General features: G+C 35.7%; 1 protein-coding gene across 1 annotated transcript; it reads left to right on the top strand.

The window, feature by feature from the left end:
- Positions 1-1,903: 1,903 nt before the first annotated feature.
- Positions 1,904-13,765, top strand: LOC131851085 (formin-binding protein 4-like). The gene is made up of 10 exons (XM_059201513.1): positions 1,904-2,276; positions 3,173-3,307; positions 4,192-4,375; positions 4,940-5,216; positions 6,501-7,400; positions 8,131-8,264; positions 10,763-10,880; positions 11,701-11,820; positions 12,530-12,796; positions 13,443-13,765. Exons 1-10 carry the CDS (start codon positions 2,096-2,098, stop codon positions 13,536-13,538), a joined length of 2,412 nt encoding a protein of 803 aa, XP_059057496.1. The 5' UTR covers positions 1,904-2,095; the 3' UTR covers positions 13,539-13,765.
- The last annotated feature ends 5,676 nt before the right edge of the window (positions 13,766-19,441 follow it).

Below are 19,441 nucleotides of genomic sequence, written 5' to 3'. Positions count from 1 at the left end.
GTCCGCTCTTAATTAAGGCTATAGTTCTTCTTCTTCTTAGCACTGTCTCACTTTATGTGTGTTAGGATCTTAATTAAGGATTCATTTCTTCTTCTTGTTCTTAGCATTTTCCTACTTTATGTGGGGTAGGCTCATAATTAAGGATACAGTTCTTCTTCTTTCTTTTAACACTGCCCCACTTTATGTGGGGTCCGCTCTTAATTAAGGCTATAGTTCTTATTCTTCTTAGCACTGTCCCACTTTATGTGGGGTCCGCTCTTAATTAAGGCTATAGTTCTTCTTCTTCTTAGCACTGTCCCACTTTATGTGGGGTCCGCTCTTAATTAAGGAAATAGTTCTCCTTCTTCTTTTTAGCACTGCCCCACTTTAAGTCGGGTCGCCTCTTAGTTAAGGCTATAGTTAATTTCTTTAATTTCATATTAAAATTAAGATATTTATGTATATATTTTTTAATGAAAAAAATATACATAAATTTTACCAACCACCAAGTCCATTTCATTACTTAATATTGTCTTGACTCTTCGGCTACTAAATTAGGACTCAACACTACGCCGAACAGTCAACACTACGCCGAACAGGCAACACTACGCCGAACAGGCAACACTACGCCGAGAAGTCAACAGTAGGCTTCCAAACTTTAACAAAACTCTATTTCGCGAATATCTCGGTGGTTTAACGGTTTAGATCACCGCTTTATTTCCGATGGTCGCGGATTCGATTCCTCGCACGGCACAGACATTTGTATTCATGTGTATGATTGTTTGTATCGGTCTGGGTATTTTCTATGTATATTATAGAAGAGTATATTAAGGTTTCTTAAGAGTCGGTAACGCGCACGTGACACCCCTGGTATCTCAAACGTCCATGGGATACGGTAACTGTTTACCATCGTATGGGTCATATCCTTGTTTGCCAACGTCGTAGTATAAAAAAACAAAGAGGGTGCCACTCGACCTTAACCTGTTCTGAAATGTTTTGAAAACACATTACATGCACAATTAGTATAATATTAATATTAGTAATAATTTCTTTAATGTATCTTAATATTAAATATTAGCAATAAGTACCTAATTAAATAAACATGTTGGTTTAATTATAAGATGGTTACCATTGTCCATAAATAATATATAATTTTTAGTGATGTTTGTACAATTTAAAATAGATACTACTTTAAAATAGATTTTTAGAATAGATGTGCTTGCAATGGACATCTATTCCCAATTAAAATAGGTATTTTTAATATATTGTTACATACCATATTTACCTATTATTAAGTCTATTTACAATAATAAATAATATGTCATGTAGATATTATTTATATTAAATCGAAAGCTATGTTTTTTTAATGTTTTGTACCAGTTTACAATGTAGACATATTTAAATAATAAACTGTTTTGTATAACCGATATTACTGTTTTATTTTTTTACTTTATTCTTGGGACTTACATTAAATAGGATGAAAATATTTTTTATAGCACCTGGCAACCCCATATCTATACTTTTTTCATCTAAAATGTTGAATAATAAAATAGCATACACATATTGATTTAGTAAACCGTAAGGTAATAAATGAAACAAACTCACTTTCGTTTTTATTATGCATATTATAGTAATAAAACAAAATATTGTACAATTATGTTGGTTGAAATTAAATACTTTGTGAACCGAAGTGTTTTTTTACCAATTTGTAGCTATTGCCTAATGAGTAGTAAATAGTAACAATGTTGATAACAATATGTGCAGTACGAAGTATCCGAAGTCGTAAAGATATTAAAAAAACACCAAAAAAAGGTTTGATTGACAGATTTGTAGGAAGACTGACAGTCAAGACTGACAACTTTAACATACTGTTTGCTGACGCTGAGATGACAGCTTGTTGAGCAGACATATTTTTTCTCAAATACCGTTGATGTAGTGCTGTGATATTTTTAAGAAAAATATAATTTATTGATAATTTCTATCCTTCAAAGTATAGTGTAGTATCCAAATATTCTATCTAAGTATAACGTTTGTTCTTTGTAACTTCTATTTAGCTGTACTACTGTGTAAAGATAACCGTATTGAAACATACATTGTGATTAATGTTATTCACAAAATGGCCAACCCTTTGGCCGGCTTAATTGGTAACTATGGGGATTCCGATGAGGATTCCGACGATGCTGTATCTCCAGTAAAGTCGGCAAATGATGTTAAAATGAAGAATGCAGCTTTTCAAGGCCCTTCGATGGTATCACATGCGTCCGCGTCCATTCACCCCGCTCCAGTACAATATTGTCGTAAGTAAAAACTAAACATTAATTTACGAAAGTTAGTAGTAGTAAAATGTATTTTGTTGATGAAGTAATTAGTGTACATTATAAAACGGTACATTTTCTTGGGCATCCAATATCTCGCCATCTTATTCAAGTTAAGCTGAAGCGAGATAAATAAGTAATTTGTACAGAAAAAGATTGCAGACAGTATAAAATAAGGTTATGAACATGTTGCTGGATATCTATCTAAAATTTCTTAATGATAATTGCATGACTCAAAGCAATTATTAATCCATTATTTCAAATATTTTGCAATATCTAGTTTGCTCAATAGAACTTGAGAATTCTATAATTAAAGCTATTTTATTTTCTTTGTGCTAGTATGTTTATGTGTCTTTTTTTAATATTTAACATGTTAATCTCCATGTCAGTCATATGGTTCTGACGCTAAGAAGTTCTACATGAGCCATGTAAGACATATATGTCTGACATACGCGATTTGGTAGAAGGTGCGGTGTTCAAAACAACAGGTTAATACTTGTTGTATCTTGTTTGGATGCGTCAGACATATAAGACTGACAAGGCTTGTAGAAAAAAAAGTTTTAATATTGGGCCATGTCAGTATATGTGTGATATAAAAAATAGTGTTTTTCCAGGAATTTTGGCAAAAAAAAGAATTCTGTGATACATTAAGTTTCTTTGATAAATTTTTAACTAATAAAGTTACCATAGCCTAGGTGAAAATTCTTCTGATATTATTTATGGTGATAAACATGTTAAGCAGTATAAATATCTAAATGAACAAGATGTCATTTTGAATTCCTTTACCAACATTCAATGTGTTGTATCTCTCTCAGGTATCGCTATCAAGCTCTCAGTTGCTTAGCCCTATTTTAATTTTTTAATTAAATAAATTGCAGCATGGTCAGCATGCTACGACGAGAGCAGTGGCTTCACATATTACTGGAACCAGCAAACCAACGTTGTGACATGGGAGGCGCCTCCCGAGTATTTGCTCGCCCTCAAGTTGGCACAGCAGCACATGAATACTGCAGGTAAGGTTTAAACATTTGTTACAAGGCACTGGGACAGTAAAGTCCTCGAGTAGCGGCCGCAGACCGGAAGACGCAGCATGGGAATGCCTCTAGCAAGGTGGACCGACAATATGGTCAAGATTGCATGAAGGCGCGGGATATGAGCAGCACAGGACCAATCGTCATGGAGATCTTTGGGGGAGGCCTTTGTTCAGCAGTGGACGTCTTCCACGCTGATTCATTTACAAAATACTACAGACTTATACAGATAGTTCTAGGTGCTGTAGTTCTAAACACATGCCGCATTGTTAGAAAGTTTCTACAGACAGATTAGGCCTACATTTGTATTATGGTATATCCACCTGAAATAGAACATTGTTATGTACTTGGCTTAGGCCCGTACATAACAAGATTACCGGCGAAAGTCGAGAAAAAATAATGAAAAAAAAAAAATAATAATAATAATAAAAAATAATAATAAAATAATAGTATAATAATAATTCTCTCCCTGGGGCCCTGAACCCCGGCCGACTGTGCCGGGGGTAAGTTGCCATCCCCCCCTCCCTTAAGAGGGGAGATGAGATTTCTTTTGTAAAAAATAATAATAATCTCAGGACAATTCACACAGCGCCATCTAGACCCAAGTTAAGCTAGCTAGAGCTTGTGTTATGAGTACTAGATAACTGATACATATACATAGATATTTTTTTTTTGTAAATACATACAAATTATACATAGAAAACACCCAGACAGATACAAACAATCATACTCATGGATACAAATGTTTGTGGCGTGCGAGGAATCGAACCCGCGACCATCGGTCGTAAAGCGGTGTGCTTGACCGCTAGACCATCGAGGTCGTATGACTTCATAATATGTTCATATAACTATAATTCTTATTTTAGGGTCAGCAGAGGTGACTGCAGAAGAATGGCAACTCTATCAACAGGCTTTAGCTGAGAAACAAAGTGCACAGCACAAAGGTGCATCGAAAGGTCCTACTAAAGTCGCACCAAGAAGTGTTATCGCCACCACTAAAGATAAAAATACCAAAGCAATAAAACGGAAGCATTCTAATAATGATGAAGAGTAAGTTATGTGTTTAATTTACATATATTACACAACTAGCTGTAGCCGTGACTTCGTCCGCATGGAATTTAACTTTATTTTTCTAAAATAAAAGTCGCCTAAGTTACTACTTATTACATCACCTGCCAATAAAAGTCCCGTCAAAATCGGTCCAGCCATTTCAGAGATCCCGGAACAAACAGACAGACAAAAATTGTAAAAAATGTTATTTTGGTGTATGTACCGTATTTGTATTCATATGTAGGTATATAAATAAATAGGGTATATTTATATTGACTTTAAAAATGACGATATATAACCATTCATATCATCTCTCAACCCTATGTCCCTTCTCAGGGTCTATCTCTGTAAGAAATTTCATTTAAATTGGTTTCGTAGTTTTGGCATGAATGCGCGACAGACAGACAACAGTTATTTTCGCATTAATTATTATAAATAAATAGTAAGTATAAATAAAAAAGAGGGACTTTTTATAATATTTTCTTATTTTTATGAGTACTTATTGAGTCAGTCAAAATTATTTATTAAGAGTACAATATTATATTAAATTCTATATTGTTACAGGAAAATAGAACTTATTACATCCTACCATAACTCAGATTCCGACTCCAACGATGAAGAGAGTCCCGTCAAAAAACCGTCTACTCAACCCAGCAAGGTGTCAAAGACTTTGCCCAAGAAACAGAAACCTAAACCGCAAGTGGTTGAGTATGGACCTAGTTTACCTCCAAATATAAACTATTCTGTTCCCATCGGACCTGAGCTTCCGCCAGAACTTGTCAATGAAAATAAACATCAGTCTTCTGATAAAGAAGCAGGAAACTCTTCAAACAAAGATGAGGTATGTAATTATAGTATCATTACATAGTATAAAACAAAGTCACTGTCGCTGTCTGTCCCTATGTATGCTTAAATCTTTACAACTACACAATGGATTTTGAAGTGGTTTTTTTTAATAGATAGAGTGATTCTAGAGGAAGGTTTATATGTATAATACATGTACACCCGGACGAAGTTTGGGCGAGTAGCTAGTATTAAATATATTGGATATATATTTATTTAGTAACAATTACAACTAGCTAAGAAATTCATCAACACAGCAAAAATATTGCTCCAAAAGAAAAGAACATACCCTGCCCTTAAAAACAATATGTATGTACATATACTGTTCATAATAAAACGACCAAAAAAACTGTATCATGTACACATTTTATTTATTGTTGTCTATTATTTTATTATTGACCTAGGTACCCACCCCGGCTTCGCACGAATGTACATGTATTATACATATAAACCTAGAGGAAGGTTTATATGTATAATACATGTACATCACTCTATCTGTTAAAAAAACCGCTTCAAAAGTTGCGTAGTTTTAAAGATTCAAGCATATATGGGTACGGACAGACAGCGACAGCGACTTTGTTTTATACTATGTAATGATTAATTGTTGTAAATTGTAAATTCTAGACAGTCTATTAAAAATGTTTGAAAATTAATTATTGCCCCTTTTACGGTTTATTTTTATACAATTTCCATCCCTGTTATACTATCGATATTAACATTTCAATTCTGAATTTAAGAGTTAAAACAGTAACAAATAGACACACATTTCCAATTACATTTGATAATTGGGTTCTGTAATGCACCAATGATGATAGATGCGCCTGATATTTGCTTAGAATAACACTAATTTTATTGACATCTCATTCTTCATCACCTTTTCCCATATTTAATTGATATACATTTCATAAATTCATATTATCCTATGTAATATGTGTGAATTCATTCTTCATTTTGTTTGCATGATGAATTCACACATTTCTTTGTACAATTCTTTTGATGTCAACGAATTTAGATCTGTTATAAAGCACTATGATGGTTAAGTTTTCAATCTGAGGTGCTTTCTGCTATATCTTTGCCGTATGTAGGTTGATTCTGATGATATGCTAGATTTATAGGTTGTTGAGATCACACAATTTTATAGTTCATATTGTATCACATTTGTAGAATGTAAATTCAATTATTGATAGTGGAGATCTTTGGGGGACGTCCAGCAGTTCTTCCGTGCGATGATGATGATGATGATGAAATTCAATTATTTCAAGATTTTTTTTATATTATACAGGTTACTAAACCAAAACTAAACGACGAGGACAGTCAAGATGAAAATATTTTACTAAATAAACTAAAAGACAAAGCAAAACTGTTAGAGAAGCTTGGCGGCAAGATACCTAGTGATCTCCAAAAGATTATATCCGACGAAACGAAATCTATAGCTTCCCCGAACTATACAGAGGAAAATAGCAGAGATAGCAAAACCACAATGGATACAAATATAGATGATTTACTGGAAGAAATAGAAAAGAAAGAATTACCAAAAGTAAAGTCTAAGAGTGGAGCCAGTGATATATTTGATGGTGATACACCATCATCTCAAGTTAGTAGTAGGAAGAATTCACCACGCAGCGGTACTTGTACACCGCCGTTAGAGGAAATAAAACCATTGTTCCCAAGCGCGAAAGTTATTGCTACAGAAATTTCACCCTTATTTCCAAGTGCAGTGAATATACAGGAGAATGGACTTGATAAAGAAGCGAAACCTGATAGTCCAATGCCAGTAGAGAAGAAACCAGTAAATTTATATTTAATGGATTCAAATGAACATATAGAAAATACTACTAGAAAGAAACTAAGAATATCCAACTCTGTACTCCCAGAGCGTAAGAAACCTACTGTTTCAGAAACTCCAGCGTACACTACAAAATATTCAGAATTTATTGAAGGTTTCTCTAGTGAGAGAACTGGCTTGGGATTTAGTAAAGAAGATGAAAGTGAAACTAGTTCAAAGAGTACTGTTAGTTATGGCAATGGCTTGGTGTTCACGAAAGGGGAGACGTTGAATGAAGAGAAGAAGGATGATGACCTGGACGAGCTGACTGAACTGGTGGAGGCCAAGTTGAAGTATTTGAACCAAGTCCAACCATGTCAGGTGTCTCCGGTGCAAGAGATGTTGATACAAATGCAGGTAATTTTTTATAACAATTTATTTTTCAAAATTATGTTTTATTTTTTCTAAGATATTAATACAATGTAAATGCCATGTACGAGAATGGTAAACCAAAAATAAAGCTATAAATGAAAAATTACAGCTATTTGACTTTTGCGATACAATATTATTATTCAATAAATGAGTTCAAATAATTGTTCATGTCAGTCTATTATGGATAAAAAGATCCTATAAAAGATTCTATAAATAATGCACATACTATATTTAGTCATAATAATGTCGCCATATGTATATTATGTATTGTATTGTATTTGAGTATTAAAGATTAATTAATTAAATAAATATATATAAAAAAACTATGTAAGAATAATTGAATGGAATGCCCAATTTATACTCAGCCCGAGTGGGCAGGGAAGTGAGCAGCGCGAGAGTGTAAACACGAGTGGAAACACTTCCCATGCCATTGGCGTTGCCACTCGCGCTGCCCGGCTCCCTTGATCGTCGGTTTTTCGTGCGCGAGTCAAAGGACTGGCAGCGCGAGTGGCAGCGTGTTTTTACATTCAGCCCTCTCGCTCAGTTGTCGCCCGGCAATATTTCCGGCAGTGCGAGTGGCAGGGGAAGCAGCTGAATGTAAACGTAGCATAAGATACACCTTAAGTTCAGTTATTGTGAGATATTCTTATTGGTTTGGAACAATTTATTTCAAAGCCATTTAACCTAATGATGTGTAATTGACCATTGTGTTCAGACGCTGTTGCCGGCGTTCCGCGCAGGCGCGCTGTCGTGGTCGTACTGGCGGCGCTGGGCGCGGGCGGCCGGCACTGCGCTTGCCGGCCTCGAGGCCTCCGCCGCGCCCGCCGGCTGGACCTGCACCTTCCTGAGGTACTCGTCCGCTCTCTACCTCTACCGCCCGTCGCTGCCCACTCTCGCGCCCGTCCCGCACCCCGCACTGCGATTAGTAACCGCGGGGTGACTGACTCCCTCGGGGTAACTGTGATCAGTTCTGTATGTTTGATACGTCCGGGGACGCGAAGTGCAATAGACGGTGTTTTAGATAAATTTCGCAGTACGATTATTAACCGCGGTGTAACTGACTCTCACTCGGGGTAACTGTGATCCGTTTCTCTATGTTTGATATATTTGGGGGACACGAAGTGAAATAGACGGTGTTTTGGATAGATCCCGCAGTACGATTATTTACCGCGGTGTAACTGACTCTCATTCGGGGTAACTGTGATCAGTTTGGGTGTGATGTGGGTGTTTTGGGTAAATCCAAATTCGAGACGATTACTTATTAATGGACGCATGGAATATTCGCGAAATTTGATTTGATTTGATTTTTAAAAATTAACCTTTGTAATGGTTAAATAACATTTATTATTTACTGACAGTGAACAACACTGTCACCAGAAATAATAAGTTTATCACTGATAATGTACTGAAAGAATTATTGTGATAATACTTTGATTTACATTTAAAATTGTAAATCTGTCATAAGTACACCAATTTTATACAACATTCTATATATTTTTATAAACTTTATTCATACACCAGCCACATAAAAAATGGTAATTTTAAAAATATTATGTCAATATGGTACCATTTATATTGAATACCATAATTATGTGACTAGTACTCATGTTACTTTCATATTTCTTGTTTACTGTGATAGAGAAATATTTGTAAATATTTTGTGTATTAAAAAATCTAATATCAAGTGTATAATTGATATAAATATTTATGCAATATTAACTTAATTATAATTAAAGATATTGAGGAATTTTTATCTTGATGTTAGATGATTTTATGTTTTATCATTGAAATGACTGTATGACTCTGTAATCTGTGATATCACTGTGATCAGTACCTGTTAGAAATAAAAGTCTTCACGCTGCAACTTGAGTTTCTTTGTATTGCTTACAATTTTGTTTATAACATAACATCTAAAATGTTTCAATAATGGTTCAATACCATTCATCAATATCCATAACTTTAGTTGTAAGACGTGAAGGAAAAGGAAGATCAAGATGCAACCGTTCGACGCATGGCTGGCTTCGCGCCGAGGAGTTGGGTGAGAGAATATGTTTTTAATTAATTCTTTTTTATATTCTTGATGTTATGCTTTGATTTTTCCAGAACGCTGGGACTGTACTTGAATTGGTTTGTACGCAAGCCAACTCGTGTATGAGGGTCCTGTTACCGATATAGGGCACGTAATTGTCTCTGCATTCATTCAATATTCATTCTGTTATGTATGTAGAAGATACACTTCGTGAACAAGGGTTTAAGTATGCACAGTAATATACAGTTCATTAGTTTCTAAGTGAGCCTTTTGTTATTAGTTGTCTGTGGAAACGTCAAGTGTAGAGTAACCGAAAAGCGTTAATAAAATTAGTCCCGATATCACTTTCACACACACACACGACACCGTCCTCGCCGGCGAAGACGACGATCTCAACCACACCAAACCGCGCAATCAACCGGGTCCTCCACAAATGTACCCCCAGTCGCCCCTTCGACCGAACCCCAATTCAAAAATCGAAATTAAGCCGACGTTCGATCCCCTAGCGGCGTCTCAGAATAAAGTCGTATCCGTACGAGTTGGCCTTCAGCTACTCCATGTCTTTCCGCAGATTTGGAATCTGCGGAAAGATGCCCATCTGCGCTCGAGCCTATCGTCCGGTGAAGCTGTAAAGCCCAACTGCGGCTAATAGAGTAGTCTGAAAAAGTGTAGTTATAAAATTTTACACTTATACACAGTTATTTCAGCTTAAATTGATTAGTATTATTAGTAAAAATAACAATTTTATATTTGAAAGAAATAGAAATTATAAATATAATAATTAATATTTCACTCTTTCTATATTGTATATTCATTACTTAATGATTATTATTTTCTTTAATCCCGCTACCAGTACCTTGTTTGAGATCACCTTACCGTTTACCGCGTTACCTTTTCTATTAGTGATCAAATTCCAAGTTATTGTGTCTACACCCATATTGCGACACGTGTTTCGCTTCTGAACGAGGCATCATCATTGGCTTGAATATAGATTGGAAGCTTATGCTGACTCTTCGGCAATCTGACTACGATAGAGTCAAGAGAAATTTATTTACGCAAAATGACACTTACTTCAATAATTTAGTTAATATACTTAATATTATTCCATTTTTTTTTAATTTCGATTATAAGCTACTCATGTGATGATATACTGTTAATTGGACTCTATTTTCCGCAATCAGCCTCTGATCTGGGCCGTTGTACGTGATAACCTACCCATATTGCACTGTTGAGGTTTCCAAAGTCTAACTAACAACATCGGGCATTTTTTTATCCTCCTGCAAGACTGGTATTTGTACGTTTGTCTGTCATATCGCAGGTCGGAGGGCCGCTACCGCTACCGGCGTGAGGCGGACGGTCTCGTGCAGTGGGAATACCCCGCTACCGCTAATATGGACATGGAGATTTGCACCACACCGCCGCATCCTGGTCCAGAGGTAGGATTTTAGATATATTTGAAATTGGAATTTGTTCATATAACACAACACATTTTATGTGAGCGATTGTTAATTTTTACACAACTTTTATTTTGGGGTAACTCCGAACATAGTAAATTCTTAGGTTTTTACTTAACTTTGAGGTAATTCCGCACTGGGGCTTAGACTAGTACACATTGCACTTAAACACATACTAAGCTAATTATTAGATTTTCACTTTGATTTAGAGGTAATTTCGAACTGATGTTAAATCTAAATTTTGATTTAAATATGTTCATAGGTTGTCACACATTTTTTAAGAATTACTTGGTTTTATTCTGTCGATAGGATCGTTCTTTTTCAAATATTCTATTTTGTCTCTATACCCTTTACCCTCTGAATCGCAGCAACTTACTAAAATACATAAAACAACTTTCTTCACCATCTTAGAAGTTTTCGAGTTTGGCAATCCAAACCCGCGGAAGGACTTACGGAGCGACTGAATGCCAACTCCTCTCTGATGGATACGACTTTAGTCTGAGGGCAACGCTAGGAGTTGGAATCTCGGATCAGGTCGTCTTAATTTTGATCCCAGCTTGAATTGGCCGGCGGATCGATCGGAGTGGGTGTGTTTATTGAAATGTTTCCACCTTATGTACAAAATTACACGTCGTCTACACGCGCCGCTGCAGGTAACTTGAAGGTCGCGCAGCTGCGTCGCTAATGTTACACGGCCGTGCGATAAGAATTCCAGGAAGTAGTAAGGATTAAAGATGGCCCACGTAGAAAGTGTAGTGCTACACATATATAATGTTTAGAATAGTCTGTCTGTGTTTGTCAGGAGTCCCCGCCGCCGCCCCCGCGCACGCCGCCGCCGCCCGCGTGGCCCGACCCCCCGCCGCCCGGCTGCGACGAGCCGCCGCCGCCGCCTCCGCCGCCGCCCCCGCCGCCGCCGCCGCCGGTAACTTGCACCACACCACATTAATACTTCCCACAGAGAGCCAATATAATTGTTAAGGGGACACAATTCGAAAATGATATTGTGACTAGCTGGGTCAAATTTCAAGAAAAAATATAGCCTATGTATTCTTCTAACTATATTACATTACATTACATTACATTACATTAAATATTTTTCATTAAATGTTTATTAATAATTACCTAAATATTTCTTCCTACAAACTATTATTTAAGTTTCTTAAGTGAGCAATGAAATGTTTTAATGTTATAAATTATGTATCATATATTACACAGGGGGGAGGGGAAAAAGAATTGTGGGCCATGGCACTATAAAGGTTGGGGAACACTGTTTTACACTCAACAGCTGCCTTTACACGTACGCTCTTTCACGCAGGAAAGAGTGTGCATGGAAAGTAAAATAAAAAGTTTAATTCCATGCGGACATAGTTCGGAATAACTGTATAGGTACATATAATATATTCTAACTATGATACATATAGTAACATAATATATTTATTTTCTCCACAAAAAAAACAATATATATATATAAATCAAAATATTTCTGAGAGTATACTCTCATACAATTAAAAATCATATTATGATTTTATATGTGTTAGTTCGTAAGTTATATAGATATAACTTATTCTACATATAAAAATATTAAGTTGCCTGAAGCAAATAAATAAATAAATATCTATATATCTTTTCAGGAAATAAAGCAAGAAATAGGTGATGAATTGCTGTCATTCTACAACGATATAGCGCAATTAGAAAAGGCACCTTTACCACTCAAGTCACCGGAGCCACCACCACTGCCCCCGCTGCCGCCTACAGACAGAGACAAGGATAAGGAACGACATAGAGAAAGGGATAAAGCTAGAGAGAGGGAAAGGGAAAGGGAGAGGGAGAAAGAGAAAGACAAGGAAAGAAATAAAGAGAAGGAAAAGGATTCAAAGCTGAACAAGAAAAAGTCTAAGGTACAGTCTTTTATATTATCTTGTAATTATGCTAACTTAAGTTACTTATATTTTAGAAATTTTATTTTAATTCCACGCAGACAAAACAGCTAGTTTTAAATAATAATGAATTAATTTAAAAAAATTACCAGTTGAGTTTCTTGCCAGTTCTTCTCAACTGAAGTAGCTAACTGGAGTATTTTTTGTTTTGCACGTAACAAATTTTAGCTGATTGATTCTACTTTTAATTTGGGGTAACCCCGAACTAAATAAACTTTCGAGTGACTGCACACTTACCACAAACTAAGTAAATTATTATGGTTTCACTTTCATTTTTGGGGTAATTCCAAACTGGGCGTAACGAATAAACTTTGACGTGACTATCCACATTGCACTTTACCACAAACTAAGTAAATTATTAGGTTTTCACTTTATCTTTGGGGTAATTCCGAACTGGGGGTAAATAAACTTTGAAGTGACTATCCACATTGCACTTTACTACAATCGAAGTAAATCATTTTTATATTATCCTGATATAATGTTTCACACCAGAAAAACAAGCTATTCTCTATTTCAAAGAACGGCAAACAAAGTCGGGCGCTGATAATATATGTTTAATGATCACCATACGGCGGGACGTATGCTTAATTGTGAATGATTGTTACAGGTCAAAATATCGTCTTCAATAGGCATGAAACAGAAGTCTGTGTCAAATTTAGTGGCGAAATGGCAACAAGTGGCTGATGAGATTAACTCCGACTGAACTGAAGTAGTCCATAGACAAAATATAGACAATAAACACAATGGTAATAGACAATAGTTATCCTGAGATTCATTCGTACAAACAGTCCAGAATTGTTTTTGTATGAGTGGTAAATTTGCTTACCAATTTTTACGCGTCATTTTGTATAATTTGATATTAATAGGTTAGGTGATGTAAATTTATTTAACGTTTACGATTAGTTGTAAATATTTATGTATTTTTAATAAAGCCTCTCATATAATTTATTTGTTTTATTTAAATAATAAGATATATTTTATGTACAACACTTGGGCCAAAGGAAAAAGAAAATGAATTTCATTAAAATTATTATAATACTAGCTTTTGCCCGCGGCTTCGCTCGCGTTAATTTATCCCGTTAGGGGTGGAATTTATCAAAATCCTTTCTTAGGGGGTGCCTACGTCATAGTAGCTTTATGCATGCAAAGTCTCAGCCCGATCGGTTTAAAATTGACAGTTTCATACAAACTTTCATCCCCATTTTATCCCCTTGGGGGTAGAATTAAACAAAATCCTTTCTTAGCGGATGCCTACGTCATAACATCTACCTGCATGCCAAATTTCAGCTCGATCCGTCCAGTGGTTTGGGCTGTGCGTTGATAAATCACTATGTCAGTCAGTCACCTTTGAGTTATATATATGTAGATATACGGTCGAAGTGGGAGTGAGTGGTATACCAGTGAAATCACTACAATCTTGTTTTAAGAAGGGTATATTAAGGTTTCTTAAGGGTCGGCAACGCGCACGTGACACCCCTGGTGTTTCAGGCGTCCATCGGCTACGGTAACCGTTTACCATCAGATGGGCCGTATGCATGTTTACTGCCGTCGTAGTATAAAAATAAGGTTGGTAACCTTATTTTTATACTCATTAAAATATTGATTTTTATACTGATATAAGCTGATTATCGGCTAATAGGTGAGATTAAGGCACGCAAATGACTACACAAAGATTACCTCTGGTTAATTGTTAGTATATTCTTAAAAAAACGTCCATTATTTTTTTCATTGCCTAAGGGACAAATGAGCTTGTGGTTCAACTACCTCTGGTAAATTAGTATATATTTAAAATATAAATAATTTCCACAATTTTTTTTTATAGTATAGGCTACGAGCGAGCTTGCAGTTCACTTGATGGTAAGTGATTACCGCCGCCCATGACCATCCGCAACACCAGAGTCGCTCTTTTTTGTAGGTTTTAATTTCATATCTTTTGGAAATACCATTGCTGGAAGATTATCCCACAACTACCTTTTGCCCGCGGCTTTGCTCGCGTTAATCCCCTTAGGGGTGGAATTAATCAAAATCCTTAGCGGATACCTACGTCATAACATCTACCTGCATGCCAAATTTCAGTCCGATCCGTCCAGTGGTTTGGGCTGTGCGTTAATAGATCACTATGTCAGTCACCATTGAGTTATATATATATATATATATAGATATATAGGTGTATCTTAAAGATGTTTCCCATAAAGATTTATTGCTAAGATCGAGTATATTTTATAAAATATTTCTGTCAGACGGTGGGTCCATTGAGACTACCCATGTCAGTGGCAGCCGCTATTGCGACCTACACCTACATTTGCACTAAATAACACTCTTATTATAACGGTTTAAGGACTATAATACGCTGCAGGGATTGTATATATAGCAATTTATTCTGTCATCAGAAATGTGTTTATAATTTTGTCGAGTTATATAATGGAATTGTTCGCGTTCAGCGCCATCTAGTCCCAAGTTAAGCAGAGCTTGTGTTATAGGTACTAGACAACTAATACAAATACATAGTTTTTTTTGTAAATACATGTATTATACATATAAAACACCCAGACCGATACAAACAATCGTACTCATAAATAGAAATGTTTGTGCCGTGCGAGGAATCGAACCCGCGACCATAGGAAGTAAAGCGGTGTGGTAAACCGCTGGACCACCAAGGGCATCAAATATATACAATTAATTATATTTCATCTTATTTTCTTGATTGGTTTTGTTTATATTGTTACATTGTTGAAAACACTGAATATTTTTTTTTGTTTTATTTAATGTGTATTAATAATATGTCACTACATATATATAAACTAGCTGTACTCGCGACTTCGTTCACATGGAATTTAACTTCATTTTTCTAAATTAAAAGTAGCCTAAGTTACTCCTTATTGCATCAGCTACCTGCCAATAAAAGTCCCGTCAAAATCGGTCCAGCCATTTCAGAGATTAGCCGCAACAAACAAACAGACAGACAAAAATTGTTAAAAATGTTATTTTGGTGTACCTAGGTACCGTATTTATATTCATATGCATGTAGTAAAAAACGGTTATTTCAATATTACAAACAGACACTACAATTTTATTTAAATGTATAGATGTGCACGCGTCACCAGTGCATCACTAGTGCTATTTATATATGTGACAATGTCATTATTCCCGCGTGACAAGTGTGACAAATTCCGTTAGATGTCATTACGCATTCCGGGCGTGTTGTGGCGCAGTAAATCTTATTTCTACAAGATGACAGCTACTTATCCTTTATTGAAATGTGGATTACGATTTATTCTACGTGTCTCGATGCAGGGACGGATCGTGGATTTTTGGGGCCCTGGGCTAAAACATAGGGGCCCACCTAATTATATTACCCAAGGAAAATATTAACAGTTTTAAGAAAAATATTAACAGTTTTAAAAAGTAGGTGATTACACTAATAAAAGCTTACGTAATGTCAACAAACTAGTTTTACGTAAGTGCCGTTTGACGAAAGTTAGTAAGTAGTTTTATGGAAATTGCGTAAGGTTTTACAACAAACTCCCAGAGTCTGTACTCAATTTGCCAGAAATAAATTCAAATGTGTTATAAATATTTTCTTTGTGAAAATGCTTATTATAAAATTGAAGAATTTATAAATGATAATAATGTTTTTGTAGAAAATATCTAACTTATAATTCACAGCACTGACAATGTTATCTGATTGAACAGAGATTAAGTGCGTAGCGGTTTCTATGTTGATTGTCGCATACCTAATCCTTTTTGTTAATTAAATATAAGTAAATCAATATTTATTTAAAAGAGCAACACACAAGTTTATTGCTCCTTCTTCTTGTGATGAGTCTGCATTCCGAATGAGCGGTAGAATAAAAAAACTTGACTATTCAAAAGTGCTTATATTAAGTTTATTTGAAAAAAGATTATTTCTATTTCTATTTCAAACTCAACTAAAAAAATGCACAGACCAAAAACAAGCGACAGAGAATTCCCTGTTCCGTTCTATAACGCGCATATCCATGGGTTGATTGATCTCTGGGTTGTCAACGTTATGATAGGTTTTTTAATATTATAGATTTGTTTAATCTAAATATTGCCTATTATTTTCAGTAGGGGCTGGGGGCCCTTTTTATCAACAGGGCCCTGGGCTACAGCCCATAAATCTCGTAGGTAGATCCGCCCCTGTCTCGACGTATGATATGATTCACTATTTTCAGTTTTCATATGTTACCGTATTTTTTTATTGGAATGTTTAGACTATTTTTTTCGTGGACAAATAACAGCGCCATCTAGTCCGACGGTAAACAGAGCTAGTGACGAAATAAGGTTTGTAAGGGGTTGAAAGGGTAGATGAAAGATAGTATGGAAAAATCGTCATTATTAAAAAGCTAGAATCTTGAAACCTAATAATAATTAAGAGGACGATTCACACAGCGCCATCTAGACCCAAGTTAAGCTAGCTAAAGCTTGTGTTATGGATACTAAACAACTGATACAAATACATAGATAAGTTTTTTTCGTAAATACATACATATTATACATAGAAAACACCCAGACCGATACAAACAATCATACTCATGAATACAAATGTTTGTGCCGTGCGAGGAATCGAACCCGCGACCGTCGAATGGTAAAGCGGTATACTAAACCACTATACCACCGAGGCTGTCTTATATCTTAGGAATTGATTAAATACGAATAAAGAAAAAAGGGATATAAGGGGTTGAAGGAGGGATGAAAGATCGTATGGAAGTGTCATTTTTTAAAGATAAAAGCTTGAAATGTTTTTAATCTGTTGATTACATGTAAATATAACATTCAAAGTTTGTAAAAATGTTATCCTCAATGGGATAAAATAAAATATAGGATAAAAGTTTGTATGAAATATTATCTATTTGTATAAATCAAATTGGAGTGTCTGTTTGTAATATTGAAATAACCGTTTTTTACTACATGCATATACATGCAATACGGTACGTACATCAAAATATTATTTTTTACAATTTTTGTCTGTCTGTCTGTTTGTTCCGGCTAATCTCTGAAATGGCTGGACCGATTTTGACTTTTTTTACTGATGTAATAAGGAGTAACTTAGGCTACTTTTATTATAGAAAAATTATTTAATTTTAGAAAAATAAAGTCAAATTCCACGCGGACGAAGTCGCGGGAACAGCTAGTAATTTTATATATTTTTTTCTAATACAATTGGGTGTAATACAATCAAGTAAGATGCAGAAAAGGGTTTTTTTTAGGGTTGATAATGGAATGGTGCACCCGCCTGCGCTAACGGTTTACGCTGGCGGGGCACCAGTGGAGGATGATAAGATGAGCTTGAGGGCAGGTCAGTTAGCCCACCGTGCAAATTCATAAGGAATTTAACACGATGGTTACCAGGGGGAACCGCGTGGAGGTCGACCTGACATGGTACATTGCTAGAATGGGGTTATCAATCCACATTACTAACAATCTCCTTCCAACCTGCAGAAAAAGGTGCGCAGGTCAGATAGTAAGACTGTAATGTAATGGCGTCCTACTTACCAATTGATTAGATAGTTTGGTGATTACATCGGGTCAGGTTAGTACGTGAGGCACGCGAACTCACTGCCTACTTCGGGAACTGTCTGTCAAGAGTAGGGTGACCACTTATTGTTTAACTTAAAACGGGACATGCTATACCACGACTAGCCTTCCCGGCAAACATTGTTTTGCCATATAAATTAAAGTTGCTTTTAAAAAATACGCATTGGTGATAGAAGGGTGAAAATTTAGGGTTGTATGTATTTTTTAATGTCACATTATAAAAAGGACTGTCGAAAAAAAATTTGGAGTGAGCCACCCTTAACACTTAGGGGTATAAAAGTTAGTTATAACCTATTCTCAGATCTACTGAATATACATATAAAATTTCATCATAATCGGTCAAGCCGTTTCGGAGGAGTATAAACACGGAATCTGTGACACCAGAATTTTTATATTACTACCTACTTGCCCCGGCTTCGCTCGAGTGTATTATACATATAAAGCTTCCTCTAGAATCACTCTGTCTATTAAAAAAACCGCTTCAAAATCAGTTGCTTAGTTTAAAAGATTTAAGCATATATAGGGACGGACAGCGACAGCGACTTTGTTTTATACTATGTAATGATGATGAAATGTTTGCAATCAAGCACAAGAGTAACGGGACTACTCTCTTCTTAACTCAAAATGATTATGAGGTATATAACTTTCTCATTGACATAGATAATGTGATAAACAGTAAAGAAACTTATTCTAAATTTAGTAATGACATATTGTAATTTAAATAATGTAAATTATATATTGTAACGGGTGCAAAACTGTGATTGGTACAGTATGCTGTAAATAATATAAATGACTTAGTGGAGTAACTTGAAACAGTCATGCTCGCTATAAAGTTCAAACTTGTGGCGGCGCGTGGTGGGCCGGATCGATGTGCTCCCTCTAATATGGTTGAGTGCAATGATGGTTGGCTCATCCGTCATACTCGTGATCGGGTGCTGCTTGTGGGGACTGGTCTGTTCGGGTTGCGAACACTGATTAGATTTTTTGTTTTTTTTTATATAGCATGTGCTGGTGGTCACGCTATTCTCCCAAATTTGAATTTAAATG

The sequence above is a fragment of the Achroia grisella genome, unplaced genomic scaffold (genome assembly GCF_030625045.1).
Source record: "Achroia grisella isolate CSIRO2021 unplaced genomic scaffold, CSIRO_AGI_Agris_v1 utg780, whole genome shotgun sequence".
Lineage (NCBI taxonomy): Eukaryota > Metazoa > Arthropoda > Insecta > Lepidoptera > Pyralidae > Achroia > Achroia grisella.
Note: the sequence above shows the minus strand (reverse complement) of the source record. Positions and strands in the feature narration are given on the sequence as shown.